This window comes from Gorilla gorilla, chromosome 4 (genome assembly GCF_029281585.2).
Source record: "Gorilla gorilla gorilla isolate KB3781 chromosome 4, NHGRI_mGorGor1-v2.1_pri, whole genome shotgun sequence".
Lineage (NCBI taxonomy): Eukaryota > Metazoa > Chordata > Mammalia > Primates > Hominidae > Gorilla > Gorilla gorilla.
The window spans coordinates 55,794,458-55,814,486 of NC_073228.2; the positions used below are offsets into that span (position 1 = coordinate 55,794,458).

The 20,029-nt window shown below is 42.8% G+C and overlaps 1 protein-coding gene across 10 annotated transcripts in view; it reads left to right on the forward strand.

Moving 5' to 3' along the window:
* ACACA (acetyl-CoA carboxylase alpha) overlaps window positions 1-20,029 on the forward strand; it is a 324,373-nt gene that overhangs the window by 289,574 nt on the left and 14,770 nt on the right. For all 10 annotated transcript variants that reach the window (XM_031011317.3, XM_031011323.3, XM_055388355.2 and 7 more), the window contains 2 exons: window positions 5,741-5,918; window positions 7,387-7,499. In XM_031011317.3, the coding sequence (XP_030867177.3) occupies window positions 5,741-5,918; window positions 7,387-7,499 (291 nt within the window). The remainder of the gene's footprint in view (window positions 1-5,740; window positions 5,919-7,386; window positions 7,500-20,029) is intronic.

Sequence of the window (20,029 nt, forward strand, 5' to 3'; positions counted from 1 at the left end):
TTTTATCCTAACTGGAGTTCAGAGTTCAAAAGTTTCCAATGTGCCACTTCTAGGAAAAGCTTCAATTCTGCTACATATTTTGGCTCAGGCCCAGATTGGCTGCCGCGCTGTAACAATAAGAACAACAACAATTAAGATTCATTGAGCTCTTTTCACCAGAAACTTGTGCTAACAATTTTACATGTATTATCTTACATAATCATCACAACAAGCATTTCTAAGGGGTAGGTTATGTTGTTATGAACATTTTACATAAATTAAGATTTATGTAAATTAGGTTAAGTAAATTTCCCAAGCTCATTCAGCTAAAAAAATGGCAGAGTTGGGAAAGGAAGGTGGATCTGTCTGACTCCCTGTAACACAGTTGGCTGATGTGATGTAGCTCCCTGTAACACTGTTAGAGCCTAAAACCAGAACTAGATCTACTAGAATATCCCTATAACAGAATGTCAAGGTTCCTGAAAAAGTTATTATCCACCTACTTCGCCTCTACTTTGGGGATGTCCTTGGTTATTGTGAAAAGAAATTTCAAGAGCTCAGAAATGAGTTCATTTTTTACTGTGGTAAAATATACGTAATATTTATCACTTTAATTATTTGTAAGTGTACAATTCAGTGGCACTAAATACATTCACAGTGTTGTGTAACTATCACTGGTATCTACACCCAAAACTTCATCATCCTCAACATAAACTCTATACCCCTTAAACAATAAGTACCCATTCCTTTCTCCCTGCTGCCCTTGGTCTGAAATGAGTTTTTGGCCTGATATATAGACCAGGGCAAGTTCTGTCTTAATTTTGGTGCTGATGCATCCTTTTACACCTCGCATAAGACAAATAAGACTTAGGGAAGATAGAGATCCCTGTGAAGGTAGGAGGGGGAGGAACAGTGCCTTTCATATTTACATACAGGTCAGGGTGTTGTATTATCTCATGTAAAGGGACCTAAACTGAGGGCCTCTTGTCATTCTTCACATCCCTTGGGGAGATGTTTGCAGTTTTGGTTTCAATACTGGCTGGGGATTATGCAGGGAGGGAAAATAAACAATTATGCCATCCCTCAGTGCACACAAACACACAGCCAGGAGCCGACTGCACTGTGGGTAAAATGACTCCAAAATTGTGTGTAATGAGTAGGAAAAGATTAGAGACAGCTCTTGCTATGCTGAAAATTGACATTAGTGAAGGGGGAAAAAAAAAAACTCTACTAGTCGGCCTAGGAGGTCTAATTCGAGCAGTAAAAATATAAATAAATAAATAAAAGCATGTCAAGATGGTATTGGTGCGTTTTTTCCAATGAGCTCTGTCTGGCCGGAAGGCTATTCAGCATAATGCAAAATTAAATTATAAAAACTGGCTGAATATTTAGATGGAAGAGCCATTTGGAAGCAGTTTATTTAGACGAACCGGCAATGACCCACAACAGGGAGACATCAAGCGTGAAATTTACTAGAAATTAGCACCAGGGTCCCAGCCTCAGCATGAATAGCTTGATAGGATGCAAATCCCAGTGATATTAAGCTGCCTCACTGCTGGTGCTACAGGGTCACTCTCAGTTGGCTTTTCATGTTATACTTATTATTTTTTCCTGGGACAGGTTATAAATAACAATAAAAAACATTTATTGAAAACTTTAACTGGAATGAAAGTCTATTTTAAAGTCTCTGATTACTAGGATGTTGAAATACAGTGTCAGCCGATTGTAATGAACTAAGGAGAGACATTATGTATATGTAGCTTGTGTATGGCTAATGTTTACCTTCAGTTTCTAACAGATAATCTTGCCCAAGCCAATAAGATCTGTTTCATTTTCAAGAGTGTGGGACACTGTGGAAACACTCTGCCACCCTGTTCCCTTGTTTGATACACATGGCTGCCACGGTTTATCCATGTTTATAACAATAAAAGCCCTAGGCAGGGTTGGTGCCTAGGTGCTGAGAGCACACTGCAAAGGTTGTGTGTGGTCACCATTCATGCAGATGTGCTTTGCCCAGCATGCTAGAAAACTCCAAGCTCCCGCCTCTCCAGTGAGGAACCTATCAGTATTTTCCATTCCCAGTTGCGTTTCTCAGGGCCTGAGAATTGACAGCATGTGCATAGCTTTAAAATTCTGTAGACTGATTTCTAACCTAAACCCTTGGGGATCGCCCCTCCCCTGCTGCTACTGGCTGTGGTTTTGCTCTGTCTCTTAAATACGAAGGGATTTCAGACAATTGTGTGTCAGATTGTTGCCAAGTGTTTCAACCTGCCTTTCAAAATAAGTGGTTTGGGGCAGCTGCAGTTCAGTCTGAGCATGTCGATTACAGAGTTTATTTGTGTGTTTGTTTATATTTTAATAGCCTGCTTTTTGGATGTTTTGATGGTTGGGCTATGGGTCTGTTAGTGTTCCAAGTTAGATGGAGGCAATATATTAGTCCCAAACATGTCAGCTTTAACAAACCCTGATGCTCCTTTCCTACTCACAGTCTTGGGGCTGAAAAATACTTGTTTGGCAGTCAGATCCAAGCCTCACACAGGCTGGTAGTGTTATCAGTACAGTTTTGAACATTTCTGAACACAGAGGAAATCCAGCAACAATTGGGAATATTCAATCATGTATTCAAGTCTCTTTTTCTGGTTTTATTTTACTCATCATATTAGATGTTGGAAAGCAGAGTACCTCAGTCTCATGCTGTCTCTCCTAGCAGTAAGAATGAAGTAGTAGAGGCTGGGCACAGAGGCTTACACCTGTAATCCCAACATTTTGGAAGGCCGAGGTGGGCGGATGGCTTGAGCTCAGCGAGACCAGTCTGGGCAACGTGGTGAAACCCCGTCTCTACAAAAAATACAAAAATTAGCTGCGCATGGTGGCACGCACCTGTAGTCTCAGCTACTTGGGGTGTTGATGGAGGAGGATCGTCTGAACCCAGGAGGCAGAGGTTGCAGTGAGCTGAGGTCGTGCCACTGCACTCCAGCCTGGGAGACAGAGCGAGACCCTGGCGCCCCGCTCCCCACCTCAAAAAAAAAAAAAAAAAAAGAATGAAGTAGTAGAATGTGGACATTAGGGCCAACAAGATCTAGATTTGAGTCTTATCTCCACCACTCACTCTTATTTAAGCCTCAGTTTACTCACCTGCAACTTGGATATATAAATAAGATAATGTTCTGATGATTAAATGATTTATATGTGTGTATATATAATCATGTTCCCTGGTACACAATAAGCTAGCCATGATGATGACAAAAAGGAGCCCACGTCCATTTCATAAAAGTAAAAATCACACACACACACTCATCTTCATTTGAAACTGTTTGCATATACCATGAAATTTAGTATTTTTTTAATAGATGAATGAAAATACATTTTAAATAAAATCTCCCCTTCTTTTTGGGATGTCAATCTGTTAATTATAACACAGAGATAGATTTTGTTGTAGCTAAGTCTTTAACAAGAAGAAGTGAGTAAAAGAGCTGGAAACTTTGTCTTCACTTACCTCTAACTTTTTTTTTCTTTTTCAGGTAGAATGACTTTTTGTGCTGTCTTTTATTGCTTTATTTTCTCCTTTTATCTATACCTTCCATTTCCTCTCTTTGCATGATATCATTGAGGGACACTCTTTTCTGTTACTTGTTCTGAGACTGTACTCTTGGCAGCACTGAAAAATGTACTGCTAATTACACAATTATTTTATTATGTAGCACTGGTTGAAATATCCACTAAAGAATTAATTTAGTTAAAATAATTTGAACTGAGCAATTATTTTCATAACTACAGAATTAGCGTAAAGCACTTAAAGTCCTTTATTCCCTGCTCTTCCTACAGCAGTTGTGTAATTAGCAGTAAATTTTTTTGGTCTTAGCTTTTCTCCCAAAGGAATAAATGTCTTCACTCTGATCATATACATGGCGTACATAATCATACACATTCCACATAGAGTAGGGGGTGTTTTCTGGGGTAACTTGGAATTTCTGAAGTCTTCACAGACACACCAGGTTGGGGCAGTGGAGCATGTGCCTTGCAGTGAACTGTGCTCACTGATGGTTTGTATATTAAGCCATTTTTACTCTGGAGAAGGTGGCAGTTTAATTTGCCAGTAACTACAATGAAAGCAATTTCTATTTGGTTTGCTCTTAACTTCCTGAAAAATGCTTCTTTGCCTTGGATTCCCAGAATTGATTTATTCCAAATTGAGATCCTCTCTTTGATAAGAAAGTTTGATCTCAGTTGAACCTGTTATTTGGTATTTAGAAAGGATCCATTGTGGCTCCACTGAAGTACTCATTAAACATCTGGACTCATAAACCGAAAGCTTTAGCAATGGACTTCGGTGAGCTGGGAAATGGGAAGTCCATAAAAAGTTGGGAAATAAATAACTGATTCAGTTTTCCAGGGACTCACTTTATGTGTACATCATGGGTCCTTTTCTTCAGGCTGCTCCTGGCTTTGAAGGGATTACAAAATGTACTCTTTTTTTTTTTTTTTTTTTTTTTTTAGAGGCAGGGCCTTGCTGTGTTACCCACACTGGAGTACAGCAGCATGATCACAGCTCACTGCAGGTCTCGGCCTCCTAGGCTCAGATCCTCCCACCCCACCCTCCTGGGTTGCTGGGACTATGGGAATGTGCCACCATGTTTTGCTAATTTTTTTGGTTTTTGTAGAGATAGGGTCTCTCTCTGTTGGTCTTGAACTCCTGGGCTCAAGCGGTCCTCCCACCTCAGCCTCCCAAGGAGCTGTGATTATAGGTGTGAGCTACCATTCCCAGTCTACAAAGCGTAGTCTTTAGCAGAATGAAGAGGTGGTTCCTCTCTTGTTTTTTGTTTATTTTGTTTTATGTTGTTTTTGAGACAGGGTCTTGTTCTGTCACCCAGGCTAGAGTGCAGTGGCAAGATCATGGCTCACTGCAGTCTCGACTTCTTGGGCTCAAGTGATCCTCCCACCTCAGCCAAGTGACTGGGACTGCAGGCATGCACCACCATGCCCAGCTAATTTTTTATTATTTGTAGAGACAGGTTCTCACTATGTTGCCCTGGTTGGGTCACTTCTTCTCATGTGGCTGTGTGGTATTTCCTAAGTATTTTTTAAATTTTTCTCTCATTGATACCCTATAAAAATGCAACTGTTAAAGAATTTGTTTTTCTTTCTCATTATATTCTTTCCAGAGTATATAACTAATTTATTCAGCATTCATTCATTCAGCAGATATTTGCTGAGCACTAACTATGTTCAGGCACTGGGCAGGGATATCGGGATACCAAGATGAAAAATAGTTTTTGAAGATAAAATTTTTAAAGGATCAATTTCCATTAGCTGCGCATTTGAAGAGCTCATCCTATGCTAAGCATCATGAGAATAACTGAAAAGAGGTAGAATAGTTCCTTCCTTTAGTAAACTTAATGTAGTGGGAGAGCACATATTGACATGAAAAATACTCAACGTTTGTAGAGCAAATGTGAATTAATGTGGTGAAACCTGAGTACAGAAATTCAGAGAGGATATAAAATGGAAAGGCAATCTGGAAGACTTACACACTGTATCTTGTGAAAGACAGTGCATCTCTCTGTTGCTGTCTTGTGCTTTTGAAGATCCTCTGGAGTCTTGAATGGGATACAGGTCGATACTCCCTTTAGTCTTTAGGGTGGCCAAACAGGAGGCGTAGTATGAGGAGGCTCTTTGTGGCCAGAGGTCCTGAACAGTGTTTAAAAGTACTGCTTTGAGGAAGAGAAATTTCATGATTTCTAATTTGTCTCATTCTCCGTAGATATGTACGACCAAGTGCTGAAGTTTGGTGCTTACATTGTGGATGGCTTGAGGGAGTGCTCCCAGCCTGTGCTGGTTTACATTCCTCCCCAGGCTGAGCTGCGGGGTGGCTCCTGGGTGGTGATTGACTCCTCCATCAACCCCCGGCACATGGAGATGTATGCTGACCGAGAAAGCAGGTAGCGTGCCTTCCACATTTCCATTCACTGCCTTTAGGGACCCTGTAGCTGTTGGTTTCCTCCTGGAGAATGTTACAGCCATGGCACTACAGCACCCACATCCTGTGATTCCAAACCAAAGCTTTTTCGTTCCATTACAGTCCAGGTCCTCACTCTAGCATTTTAGGAAGCTGAAGACCATGGTGTTTGTAGCACCCAAAAAAACTGTAAGGGAGAACCTCAGGCTTGTTGGGAGGTGGTACCTGAAACTACCTAAATAAAACAGATCTAATCTGGCATCCTTTCGTAGTCTGTTCTCACCTCTTTCCTAAGTAAACTTCAGAACGTATTTCTTTGACATTTTCCAAGGAAATTCTTACCTCCAGTCGTTTTAGTGGACTGCCCGCTTCTCTCTTGTCCCCCCAAATTCAGCCTTCTATGTCAGAGGCTGCTTAGGAGAGTCCAGTAGTTTCACTGTCAAACCTCTAGGCTAAGAGGCTTATTATTTACATTCTGTACTTAGGGGTTTATTATTTTTTAAGTCCTAAACTCATCTGATATCAGATCAGAGACAATTCCTCTATAGACTTTGGAATCAGACTGTCTGGTTTCAAATCCAGTTCTGCCTCTTGTTATATTTGGACGAGTCTCATAACTTACTAAACCGTAGTTTCCTCATCTGTAAAATGGGAATAATCACAGAACCTTACTACATAGTAGATGGAGACTGGGCATAGGATTGTTGTAAGGATTTATATGTAAGTTATTAGAACAGTGCCATGTACATAGTAAACATTAGCTATAATTTTTTTAAACTAGAAAGCTGTGGGGTTTTTTTTAAACATGTTTGGGGTAAAGTTTCTGGGGACTGAACATCATTAGTATGCACTAAAAGTAACCCTGAGACCTTTGACTCTGCTCATTTCCATAGTGCGGGGCAGAATGTTTTACCTCCTACTTGGCCTGGCTTAGTGTGTCTGATCAGTGTCCTACAAGCAGACTGACAGCTGTGGTATAGGTGAGGTAGATAGATAGATAGATAGATAGATAGATAGATAGATAGATAGATAGATAGATAGATAGTATTGATGAAGTATTGCCCTTCATTATTGTACATCCTACGTGATGGAAGTGGTTCCCCTGTCACTGTGCCTGCAGCATTTTTTTTCCCTGGAAAATAATGTGATTCCTGTTACTCTTATCAGCTGTAGGTGGTGGAATCTGTATTCTTCTCCCTTTGAAATGGAAGTCGACTGGTGTGGTAATGAGAATTATTTTAATTGCTTTTTGCCAGGCCTTTCTCATACCTCACTTAGACACTTCTCTGGTGCCTACTATTCTCCCCGGGGAGATGTCTGTTAACCATAGGTGGGCAAAATGATAATGAAGCTATTTCCTGGTCCACAAATTGTAACTGGCCTCATTCTGTTGTTTCCTTCCTTTAAAGTGCCTCTATTTCTGTTTTGTTTTTTCTTTCTTTCTGATCCAGGGGATCTGTTCTGGAGCCAGAAGGGACAGTAGAAATCAAATTCCGCAGAAAGGATCTGGTGAAAACCATGCGTCGGGTGGACCCAGTCTACATCCACTTGGCTGAGCGACTGGGTATGTCTGCTTGTCCTCCTGGCAAATCAATGAGCCATTCAGCTGATTTGTAATGAGTGCATTCATAGGCCAGGGGAGGAGGCACTGAAGCATTTGATCAAATTCATGATAATCTTTATTTACTGTCCTCTGTATGGTAAGAACCCTGGTAGAATGAAATAGTGTGTATAATAGGGAAAGTGAGCCCTAAAAAAGCAAAAGTCACCTGATTTTTTTGTCCTGATATTTCCTTAGAGTACAAAAAGCCCGTCTTTCTAAGATGTCCTTGTAGAGAATGATTAGCTAGAGTTGCTGCTGGGGGCAGGCCTCACCAGAGAATATGCTAGATTTAAATATGTCCTGTTTCTGCTTGTTTCTTTGGACAGCTCACTTCATTTCTGAGAGATGGGATAGAAAAGCAGGAGTCTTTACCCAGGCGGTGTTCCGGGGTCATCCTGAGCTAGAGAAATAGAAGTAAAGATTGCGCACTGTGTGCTTCCAAACAGTAGCTGCCGCCAGAATAGCCCTGAGAGCAGGCGTGCTTAATGCTTCCAGCCATTGCTCTGTTGCTCATTTGTTTTCAGAGCTTTTGGAAGCCACTTGGCAATTTGAACATAGGACTAAACCATGGGAGTCCTGTGTTGAGTCCAGAGTCTAAATGAGTTTCAGATTCTTTTAAAACACTGATTTTCTGCCCAGGTCTCCCATTGAGCCCCTTGCTATGTTAGTAAAGATAATTGCTCGAGGTTCTTTTGTCAGTTGGTTTGTCTTGTTTTTGTTTTTTTCTAAAGGAACAGAGATTGCCTTTAAAAGGTAGTGAAACTCAGTGAATGGAGAAGAGAGATGCTAGCTCATTTATGTTCCAAGTGGTAATTTAATTAATAAAGTACCATTTGTGGACTGTATATCCCCACCATCCAAAGACAGAAAAATCCCGTTTGCCTACACTGTGGAGACTGTACATCCAGGCATTTGGAGCCCTGAGCCAGGTTGCCTGCCAAACACGGTGACTTGGGTTACAAGAAACCCTGTTTGTGTCCCATTGTTTGCCACTGGTTAACAGCCACCAATAACTCTAACTCACCACAGTCTGATCCTTTTATGGGGAATGCACACATACAAGAAATGAGAGTTGTTTCTAAAATCTATTGCCACCCAGAACTGAGGTGGTTTTTTTCTCTTTCTTTTCCGAACAGAATTACTTCTGACCAACCCTGTACACTTTAATTAAAGTAACTGCAGCTCAAGAGCAAGTTACTTACAACTGTTCATAGAGAGAGCTCTAAAAGCTTCAGCCACTGATAAGCATCTCACTTAGATGGCTCATAATTGCTCCCAGCATCCCCCAGTTGTTGCCGCTGTGTTTACCACTAATTCCATACAAAGGCAGCAATGCCGCAATTGCAGGACACAGCAAATTGCATCATTTTCCTTTTTCCTTTTTTCCTTTTTTTCTTCCTTTTTCTTTTCCCTTTTTTTTTTTTTTTTCTTTTTGCTGGTTTTCTTTCTGGCCAATTTAAAATTTGTCAAAGTCGGTCTTCTTCTGGATCACTGCCCTTTGATATTTCGCGCACTCCATTTGCCACAAACAAGCCGCAGGGCCGCAGTTCATGCTGACTCTAGCAGAAGCAGAGAGAGCTCCATTTATCTTACACTGCCTGCTGAATTCCTACTCATTAACTGGGGGTTCACTGCCTCTTTTTAACCCCCCAATGGCTGTTATCATCCCTTCAGAGTAACTGGGTGGTAGGGAGAGGGATCCTTTCTCCGTTTGCAGAAGGACTGGATGGTGAGGGGTGTGGGGATAAAGCTTCTTTCTCTTCAAGGAAAGTGATGTCGCTCCCACCTTCAACCAGCACCTTTTAACTTTTGAAGCACATGAAGGGGAGAGGGAGGAGACTCCCAAGTGATAGCCGTTTAATCATTTGTTACAAATCATCTCATTATCAATTTCCTATCCGCATTGGAGAAAACCATATTTATTTAACCTTGACCGAAATGGCACTTGAAAAAGGACCCTTAGTCTGCTAAATGTGAAGCAGGCTCTGGCCTAGGGCAGCTTGGGAACATGAGCAGTGGACTTGGAATAAGAATAACGAACTACGAGTCTTGTAAATTATTTAACTTCTCCGAACATCAGTTTTTTTCCAACCATAAAGTGGAGATCACACCTCTGCCTAGCTAATATGAGGAGCAGATGAGCATGCATTTACTTCATTGCATCATTATCTTTCTGTCTTAATCATTAGAAAAAGCAGATGGCCATGTTTGGTATCCAGTATTCTCTGTGGCTCAGTCCCACATGTGAAAATATGAAAGAAACAGAAGTATAGTCCTGTCTCTCAGGGATATCCTATACGGGCAGCTGTCTCTGCGACAAAGCAGGTCAGCCTGGATATAACAGGACATACTATGAACCCAGTTCCTTTGGGGTTCACAATGATTCTGGCTCTTTTAGTTTGCCTAGAACCAAACTACCAAAATTCTTTTTCACAAAGTGGGTGAAAATGGTCTCATTTTTCAGACTGGGAAATTGAGGCCAAAAAAGTGAATCATCTAAGATACAAAATAAATAAATGTACATCAGAGTCCAGAATGGAATTCTCATTCTCTGTGTTCTCCTTTTCTCGGGATTTCTTCAGATTTTTCCTCAACTGAATACTGAGCCTGAACTAAATTAAACAAGGATTCTTTCCTTTTGTAATCTAAAGCCAATTCCACAGAGAAAATCTGATTTAGGAGAAAGCCTGTAGGAGTGGATGTTATCTTGTGTTGCCGTTCTCTCCCCAAATCTGCCTCTTTACTGGGGAGCGTGCTCACAGATCACTTAGACAAACCAGCGCACAACTGATTGACTGTGTTCAAAAACATAATTACTCCGGGCACGGTGGCTCACGCCTGTAATCCCAGCACTTTAGGAGAAGGAGGCGGGCAGATCACCTGAGGTTGGGAGTTCAAGACCAGCCTGACCAACATGGAGAAACCCCGTCTCTACTAAAAATACAAAATTAGCCGGGCATGGTGGTGCATGCCTGTAGTCCCAGCTACTCAGGAGGCTGAGGCAGGAGAATCGCTTGAACCTGGGAGGTGGAGGTTGCAGTGAGCCGAGATCGCGCCATTGCACTCCAGCTGGGGCAAGAAGAGCAAAACCCTGTCTTAAAAAAAAAAAAAATCATAATTGCTATGTATTTTATAAGAATGAGTAATATTTGACTTCTGAGCAGCTAACTTCATCTCTTCTAGAATTTTTATTTTTTTAAATGGCCTTTTGTCATCTTACATGGTTAGTTTGGGTGGAAAGATAGTGAAATACTAGTTTGCAGGTCTGTGATTATAACAGAAAATATGTAAATAGTGCCTACACTGATTCCTAAAAGAAGTAAAGGGAAGAATTACCTCAGAAAGAAAAGTGAGCAAAGCCCAGGCCCCAGAGTCTTGCATTGCTGAATCAGTTCTGATCCTGATTCACAGAACCAGGGCTTGGTAGAGTCATTGCAAGGAGGAGAATTACTTCCTACCATTTGGTTGCCTTAAGGAAATTAAATTTCTTCTCTGGAAATGGAGCCGCAGCCCTCCAAGTCCTTTTTGTCTCTCTCTGACATCCTTCTACTGCCTCACAAGGCCAGGAGCAGGGAGAGTGGCTGTGGAGCGGGACGGCCTTGCTAGCCTGGCCTCTTGAGTGCTGTGACCTGAGGTCCTCTCCTGGATCCTTCCCCTTCTCTTGTGTTCAGAGAGAAATGACAAATCAATTTAGATGGAGAGAGAACTGTCCAGCCCAGGTGTGAAGCAATTGTAAGTTCCCCACTGCCCCTCTCTCTCAAAACGAAGAGCACCTGGGCAAAGGAGCCGCTTAGGGGAACTTGTTCTTAGTTGTGGCCCTGTTCCCAGGCAGCTGGGCAGCCTGCCATGCAGCACCGCACTGCGCCCACACAGAACATGCCCTGACTGCCTGCCACAGGGAGCAGCAGCATGGACTGAGTGAGCACTGCTGCTGGCCCTTGCCTGGTCCTTCTAGGCCTGCCCACACCCACCATGCCTTCAGGGTCAAGGTTGCCCCAGGTGTAGATATGGAGCATTGTGGTGGCGGGTGAGGATACGCTTCTCTGTAAAAATCTTCAGGAATGCCTTCCTCCCAAGCCTTCTCTAGCAGCCAGAATGACAAGAAAAGGACTGTTCCCTGGGCTAAGGGGACTTAAGGGTTAAGCTGCTTTTCTGGCAGAGGTGATCAAAGTATCTGAGCTGTGTTTTTCCAACTCTTATGTCCATCTTCGAGAGGCTGAAAGCTGAAAAGAGCCAGAGTTGCTTGTTTGAGGCAGAAAGTATGTCTTTGCCTGGAAAGTTAAGACTAGGAAAGAAAGAAGTTCCGATACGCATGCCTTAGTGAGTGGTCTTTCACCTCTCACCTGTTGAACTTGGAGTGTCCTCACTGACACTATGGCCACTGTGTCCTTTGCGGTAAGGAGGCTGATGAGAAATAACACAAGGCTTTCTATCACGAAGGTAGATATGGGATCTTGCCTCCTCTCTTTTGTTAGCAGTAGCTGAAAACCTACCCCCACACTGATTCAGAAGCTATTTGGCTCGGTGAAGTTTAGTGCAATAGTGACAACATTTTCTGAGAAGAGAAAGGGGTCATTTTAGTTTGATCCTTTAATCTGATTGTATTTATAAAAGCACCTGGGCTTGCCTCCCCCAAGGAAGCAGTGTTTCACAATTCTGTTTGGCCAGAGGGACCTGGCAGGCATTTAGTTAGAGGGAACCCAAGAGAAAGCTGTCATCAGAATGTGTCTTGGTCCCAAATGACCAGATCCCCGTATCCTGACCTGCCAGACATAGGGAGAGCAAATTAGGGAAGGAAAATAATGAAGACTACAGAGGCATATTTCTACTAGAAGAATTCAGAGAATTCTGTGCTGTTTCCTGACCTTTTTTATATGGATATGTCTGCGTGGAAACACAGGGACGGGACTGATGGGGGAGCAGTATTTTTTTTTTATTCCTGTTTGGAAATCTCTGGGTTTTCTATTAATATAATTATTTTTAAAAATATGAACAGTAGAGCACTAACACTGTTTCAGGGAACTTTAGGGTTAAACATCCCCTGAGAGGATTGCTGTTAAAATCAATATGCAAATGTGGGTGTATTTAGATAGGTATGGCCCCCTTTGAAGAAAAGCAGATATATGAAAATGGGGTTTTAAAAAAAGCTAGATACATTGGGAGAAATTATTCCCATTACAAAAGGATTATTTGCCTTACCAAAGGATTCACTGCAGGGTTCCTCATAAAATAGCTCCCTTAAGGCATTTAAAACAGGATCTGATTTACGCAGTTTTTCAAGAATGCTTTTGTGTAAAGAAAGGCACACCTGTTATGGATATAGAAATAGTTTTGCAGGATTTTTTTTTTTTTTTTTACCTATCTTACTATGTTTATAGAAAAATTTCTTTCAACATAGAAAATGTGATTACATAGATCTTTTAAACAACTGCTTGTGTTTGTACTTCTGAATCTTAGTAAGATTCCAGTCTTTTTTATGCTGATTTTTCAGTCTCAAGGTTGAGGGATGGGAGTATGTTTTAATATCTGAGATATTCAGGAGCTTTCTGGGGAGGGTGGTCTTGTTCTTATCTCTAGCATCATAAGTATTGAACCAATCAAAGCAAATTGCTTTCTTTCTTTTATTTATTTATTTATTTTTTGAGACAGTTTCGCTCTTGTTGCCCAGGCTGGAGTGCAATGGCACGACCACGGCTCACTGCAACCTCTGCCTCCCAGGTTCAAGCAGTTCTCCTACCTCAGCCTCCTGAGTAGCTAGGATTATAGGCATGCACCACCATGCCCGGCTAATTTTGTATTTTTAGCAGAGATGGGGTTTCTTTATGTTGGCCAGGATGGTCTTGAACTCCCGACCTCAGGTGATCCGCCCGCCTCGGCCTCCTAAAGTGTTGGGATTACAGGCATGAGCCACCGCGCCTGGTGCAAATTGCTTTCTTACGTAAAGGAAGAAGGGCCCATCAAAGTTAAAATTGGATTTAAATTTACATAGGCTTCTTAGTATAACTGTTTTGGTTTTGTTTTTGTTTTTGAGATGGAGCCTCACACTGTCGCCTGGGCTGGAGTGCAGTGGCGCGATTTTGGCTCACTGCAACCTCTGCCTCCCGAGTTCAAGCGATTCTCCTGCCTCAGCCTCCCAAGTAGCTGAGATTACAGGCGCCTGCCACCAAGTATAACTTTTTTAAAAGTTGAGAATGTTTTTAAAAACACTTTAATATCACATTCTTTTATAAAACATTTTCCCTGTTTGCCAGACTGGGATTGTTGTTACATAAATGAGGAACTCAACTCAGAAAAGGAAAAAGATTTCTACAAGGTCGCCTAGAGCCTTTTGCTGAGCAGAGAATTTTTAGTCTACCAGTCTGATTTTTATTCCAAGCTTTGAAGATGTCACCTCCCCCAAATCCTACTTTTAGGATGTAGTTTGTTCATACACAGACTAGGGCTGACCTTCTCCTGGCCTATTTAAGTGGTATGGCTGGGCAAAAAATTGCCTCCTGCTGCAGAAATCAGCCGTTTCCTCTGGGAGTTTCTCTTTAGCCCTTTTTTTTTTTTTTTTTTTTCGGTCAGAAACAGATTCTCACTCTGTCTGCCAGCCTGGAGTGCAGTGTCATGATCACAGCTCACCACACCTCGACCTGTCAGGCTCAAGCAATTCTCCCACCTCAGTCCCAAGTAGCTAGGACTACAAGGCATGCGCCACCACATTCCGCTAATTTTTAAATATTTGTAGAGACAGAATTTCCCTGTGTTGCCTGGGCTGGTCTCAAACTCCTGGCCTCAAGCAATCCTTCCCGCCTTGGCCTCTCAAAGTGCTGATATTACAGGCATGACCCACCATGTCCAGCCTCTCTTCACCTTTGATACCATGGAGGAGAAATGTGGCTTTTCTTTGTATCCTGGCTCCAGGGAACACCTGATAGGCCGCTGTGCTGCGGATACTTTCAAGTCAATTTGAACTGCTTTGTTTAAGGAGCGTGGGCTCTTAAACCAGATTACCTAGTCCAAAATCACAACTCCACTGTTTCCTAGCTTTGTGGCCTTGGGTGAGTTACTTTTTTGTGCCTCAGTTTCCTCATCTTTTAGGATTGTTGTAAGGATTAAATGAGATAAAAAGTACTTTAACAGTACCAGCACACAGTAACATCTCAATACTGTTAGCTCTTCTTATTTGATCAGTGATATTTCGTCTCTGTTTAACTCTTTAAAATTTTTAATTAAAAGTGTGCATTTTTAGGATTTCATGGGGACTTATTTTTTAAGAGACAAGGTCACCGTCTTTCACCTAAGCCAAACTTGTCCAACCGTGGCCTGCAGGCCACATGTGGCCCAACACAAATTTGTAAACTTTCTTAAAACATTACGAGATTTTTTTTACAATTTCTTTTCCAGCTCATTGGCTATCATTAGTGTATTTTATGTGTAGCCCAAGATAATTCTTCTTCTTCCAGTATGGCCCAAGGAAGCCAAAAGATTGGACACTCCTGACCTAGGCTGGAGTGCAGCAGCACAATCATAGTTCACCGCAGCTTGAACTCCTGGGCTCCAGCGATCCTCCTGCCTCAGCCACCAGAGTATCTCTGGGACTACAGGCACGCTTCACCATGCCGGGCTAATTTTGGGGGGCATGCGGGAGGAAAGACAGGGTCTCGCTCTGTTGCCCAGGCTGGTATTGAACCCCTGGGCTCAAGCCATCCTCCCACCTTGGCCTCCCAAAGTTCTGAGATTACAGGTGTGAGCTACCACACTTGGCATTTTGTGTGTGTGTGTGTGTGTTTGTGTGTTTGTAGAGACAGGGTCTTGCTTTGTTGTCCAGGCTGATCTTGAAATCCTGGCTTCGGGCAGTCCTCCCAACTTGCATAGGGACTTTTTATTTTGGATAGGAAAGGGTGGGAGCACCTACCTTTTTACTCCCGCTCAGCCATTTCCTAATGTAGAATTCTAGAAAAGAATGACTTTTCTCTCTGTAGCATATTCTTAAACACACTCACACACGTGTACACACCAACTTGCTTTCCTAAAAACCCCGAGGCCCTGCAATCTGGCTAGAAAAGAAAGAAAACCATTTCAAGATATTTAATTGTACAGGGAGCTTACAGCATTGATCGAGAGCTTAGCTTTTTACAATAGTCCAGTGAATAAGAAATGCTCCTGACAAACGATCAATGATAGGATAATCACTCTTTATCCCCCTCCTCGTTCTTACCTTCTTTCTTTCAGGAGAACAGGGTTCAGAAGTCAAAAATCTTTATAGACGCCACTTTTAAATTAAGCAGAAAATAGACATTGACATATTTGTTAATCTCCCCTAAATCATTACCGGGGCTGGCTGCTTTGCTGTACAAGGAGAGAGGGGCCCTCGGTGTGCAACACATGATATAACTGGCTTAATAGCAGCCTTTTATTTTTAGAAAATAACATTTTAAAAATCTTTTTTCCCCTAAAACAAAGCACACAAATCCTTGACCTTCACATGGGCATTTAAAAACACATATATTCTCCACTTCAGTCTTTTCCTTGTTTTGATGCTTTTTTGAGGTGGGTCTTGAACCATAATCATAGGCATTACTGAAGGAATCAAACAAGGTAGGCTTTGGAGGAATGCCCTGCGATCTTCCTAGTCTCAGGAGGGCCAGAGCATACAGGCATTTATTTTGTTATTCTTTCAAAGCTCTAGAATAGCTTGATTGAGAGGGCAAGACCTTTGTTAGCCCAGAAGCCAGCATCCTCTGTCCTTCCAACTTGGCGAAGCCAAAGCCTGGTTTCTGAAACACTGTCCTCAGCCCGTAGCTGCTCCCTCTTCTGCAGCCAGTGCTGAGCCTTGCTCTTAACTCCTTGCGAACAACAAACCAACTCTCCAGCTGGTTTCTCTATAGTGGCCACTGCAGGATATCTGCTTGCCAGCCTTCAATACCATTTAATGTGGAAGAACACAGGCTTTGGAGAGAGCCAGACCCAAGTGTAAATCCTGACTTTGCCACTTAAGAGCTGGATGCAGCCAGGTGCGGTGGCTCACACCTGTAATCCCAGCACTTTTGGAGGCCGAGGCAGGCAGATCACCTGAGGTCAGTTTGAGACCAGTCTGGCCAACATGGTGAAACCAAATCTCTATGAAAAATTCAAAAATTAGTCAGGCTTGGTGATGGGCACCTGTAATCCCAGCTACTTGGGAGTCTGAGGCAGAAGAATTGCTTGAACTCAGGGGGCAGAGGTTGCAGTGAGCCAAGATCGCGCCACTGCACTCCAGCCTGGGCGACAGGGCAAGACTCCGTCTCAAAAAAAAAAAAAAAAAAAAAAAAAAAAAAAAAGAGCTGGATGCCATTGGGGAAGTCCCTTTACATTTCAGAGCTGTGGTTTTCTTACCTGTAAAATAGACACCCTGGTGTAAAGTTGAGTTGTCCTAAGGATTGGAGATCATGTACCTGAAGCAACTGGGAAAGCACTCAGTAACGTTGAAGTATTCAGCTTGGCAGCAGTGTTAACAGCTGACCAGATGTAGATGTGTAGATCTGTACTGTGCTTGGTGATTATGAGATATGTGATCCTGAAAGATTTGAGTGCAGTGCCTGGTAAATGCTCAATAAGTGGTGTGTTAGATATGGTCCATGTATATGTGCGTTTAGCCATGTCAGTGGTCTTGCCATCCCTTTGCTCCCTGCAGGGCTGTGACTTTACCTATTATTGTATTAGTTCTTGAACTCACAGTAACAAGAGACACAACTCTTAAATCTTAGGCCTGCCTAGGAAATTGCATCTGAATGGGAACTATTGGAGACATTGTCCTGGTCTTAGTTATGGAATTGGGACTAAGATAGAACCTTTATCAGCCAGGAGCCCACCATCATCACTTAGCCTCTCAGAAATTAAAGGGACACTACTACTGAAGCACGTGTCTTCTGCCCAAGTAAGCGAGAAGAGACAGCTAACAGTGTTCAAAAGCTTTGGGACCCAAGCTGCTGCATTTGAGTCTTGGCTCTGTCACTTGCTAGCTTTGTGACCTTGGTAAGTCACATAAATTCTCAGTGCCTCAGTCTCCTCACCTGTAAAATGGGAATAATAAGAATACCAGACTCCTAAGGTTGTTGTGATAATAAATTAACAGATATAAAGCACTTAGAATGGTGCCCAGTACCCTATAAATATTAGCTTTGATTATTGATTGTATGCATTGGATAGCCAGGAATAAGTTTTCTTTTCCAGCTTGCCTAATTTTTAAAACTTTTCAATTTCACAAAAAAGTTACAAGAATAATACAATGCTTTTTTCTCAAATTCACCTATCGTTAATATCCCATTGCTTTATTATTTCTGCATATTCACATGTGTACATGTATTTATTCTCTCTTGCTCCACACACATATGCATTTTCTTTGAGCCATTTGAAAGTAATCTGTGGACCTCTTCCCTTTTTTTTTGTTTTTTTTTCTGAGACAGAGTCTCACTCAGTCACCCAGGCTGGAGTGCAGTGGCGCCATCTTAACTCACTGCAAACTCCTGTTCCCGGGTTCAAGCAATTCTCACGCCTCAGCCTCCTGAGTAGCTGGGATGGCAAGCATGTGCCACCATGCCTGGCTAATTTTTGTATTTGTAGTAGAGACAAGGTCTTGCCATGTTGGCCAGGCTGGTCTCAAACTCCTGGCCTCAAGTAACCCACCTACCTCAGCCTCCCAAAGTGCTGGGATTACAGGTGTGAGCCACCCTGCCTGGCCCTAATGCTTCTTTATTCATAAATATTAGTGTGTATTTCTAAGAACACAGACTTTCTCCGACATAACCACAATATATTTATCAAAATCAAGAACTGTAAACATTGATACTACTGTCTAATCCATGATTCATATTAAAATTTTACCAATTGTCTCAATGTCCTTTTTAGTTTTTTTTTTTTTTTTGAGGGGGCGGTCTGAGATCTGATCTAATGAGCATACATTGAAATTCATTGTCAAGTATTTTTGGTCTCTTTTAATCTGGACTGATTCTTTGACCTTTCTTTGCTTTTCATGTTTTTCACATTTTTGAAGAGTGAGCCACTTTTTTTGTAGCATGTTTCCTCAGTTTGGGTTTGTGGTTAGATTCCGATTCTGCTTTTTGGGCAGGAATGTTGCGGAAGTCACGTTCTGTCCTTCTCAGTACATCATCAGGAGTCATGGTATCAGTCTGTCCTCTTGGTGATAATTTAATTACTTGTTTAAGGTGTTGTTCACTAGGTTAATCCACGATAAAGTTACCATTTTCCCCTTTGTAATTAATAAGTGATTTATAAGGAATATTTTAAGACTTTGTGAATATTCTGTTTCTTATCAAACTTTCACCCACTGGCTTTGACATCCATTGATGATTCTTGGCAGAGTAATTTACTGTGATGCTTGTAAAACGGTGATTTTTCTAATTCCATCATTTCCTCTACACTTATTGTTCTTCTGCTGGAAGAGAGAGTGTTCCCTTTCCCTTCTCCCTCATTTAATTACTTATATGAGGGTGAATTGGTAGATTCTAGTTTCATTCCACAAATATTCTGTCTGTTAATAAATATCATTATTTATTTTAGTGTTCATTGTCCCAGATTTGGGCAGTGGGAACACATTCAAAACTGGCTCCTGCATTTTTCTAACATGTCTCAATCGTTTTTTGAGGGCTTCCTTGTTTTTTTTGTCACAATATACCCCAGGTTCATCTGATGTTTTCCCTACCTCATCCCTAGAATCAGCTATTTCTCCAGGGAATCTTGGTTTCTTTCTGTGGAGAAGGGAAGACATTTGTTTCCCTAGCAAGGGTGTTCTGAGAATGTCTCATCTCCGAAGACACCAGCAAGCCCTCCATCCCTCAGCCCTCCTCCCATCAGCCCTCCTCCCATCAGCCCTCCTCCCATCAGCCCTCCCATCAGCCCTCCCGCCATCAGCCCTCCCCCCATCAGCCCTCCCGCCATCAGCCCTCCCGCCATCAGCCCTCCCCCCATCAGCCCTCCTCCCATCAGCCCTCCCGCCATCAGCCCTCCTCCCATCAGCCCTCCCGCCATCAGCCCTCCTCCCATCAGCCCTCCTCCCATCAGCCCTCCTCCCATCAGCCCTCCCGCCATCAGCCCTCCTCCCATCAGCCCTCCCGCCATCAGCCCTCCTCCCATCAGCCCTCCCGCCATCAGCCCTCCTCCCATAAGCCCTCCCGCCATCAGCCCTCCCCCCATCAGCCCTCCTCCCATCAGCCCTCCCGCCATCAGCCCTCCTCCCATCAGCCCTCCCGCCATCAGCCCTCCTCCCATCAGCCCTCCTCCCATCAGCCCTCCCGCCATCAGCCCTCCTCCCATCAGCCCTCCCGCCATCAGCCCTCCCGCTATCAGCCCTCCTCCCATCAGCCCTCCCGCCATCAGCCCTCCAGCCATCAGCCCTCCTCCCATCAGCCCTCCTCCCATCAGCCCTCCTCCCATCAGCCCTCCCGCCATCAGCCCTCCAGCCATCAGCCCTCCTCCCATCAGCCCTCCAGCCATCAGCCCTCCTCCCA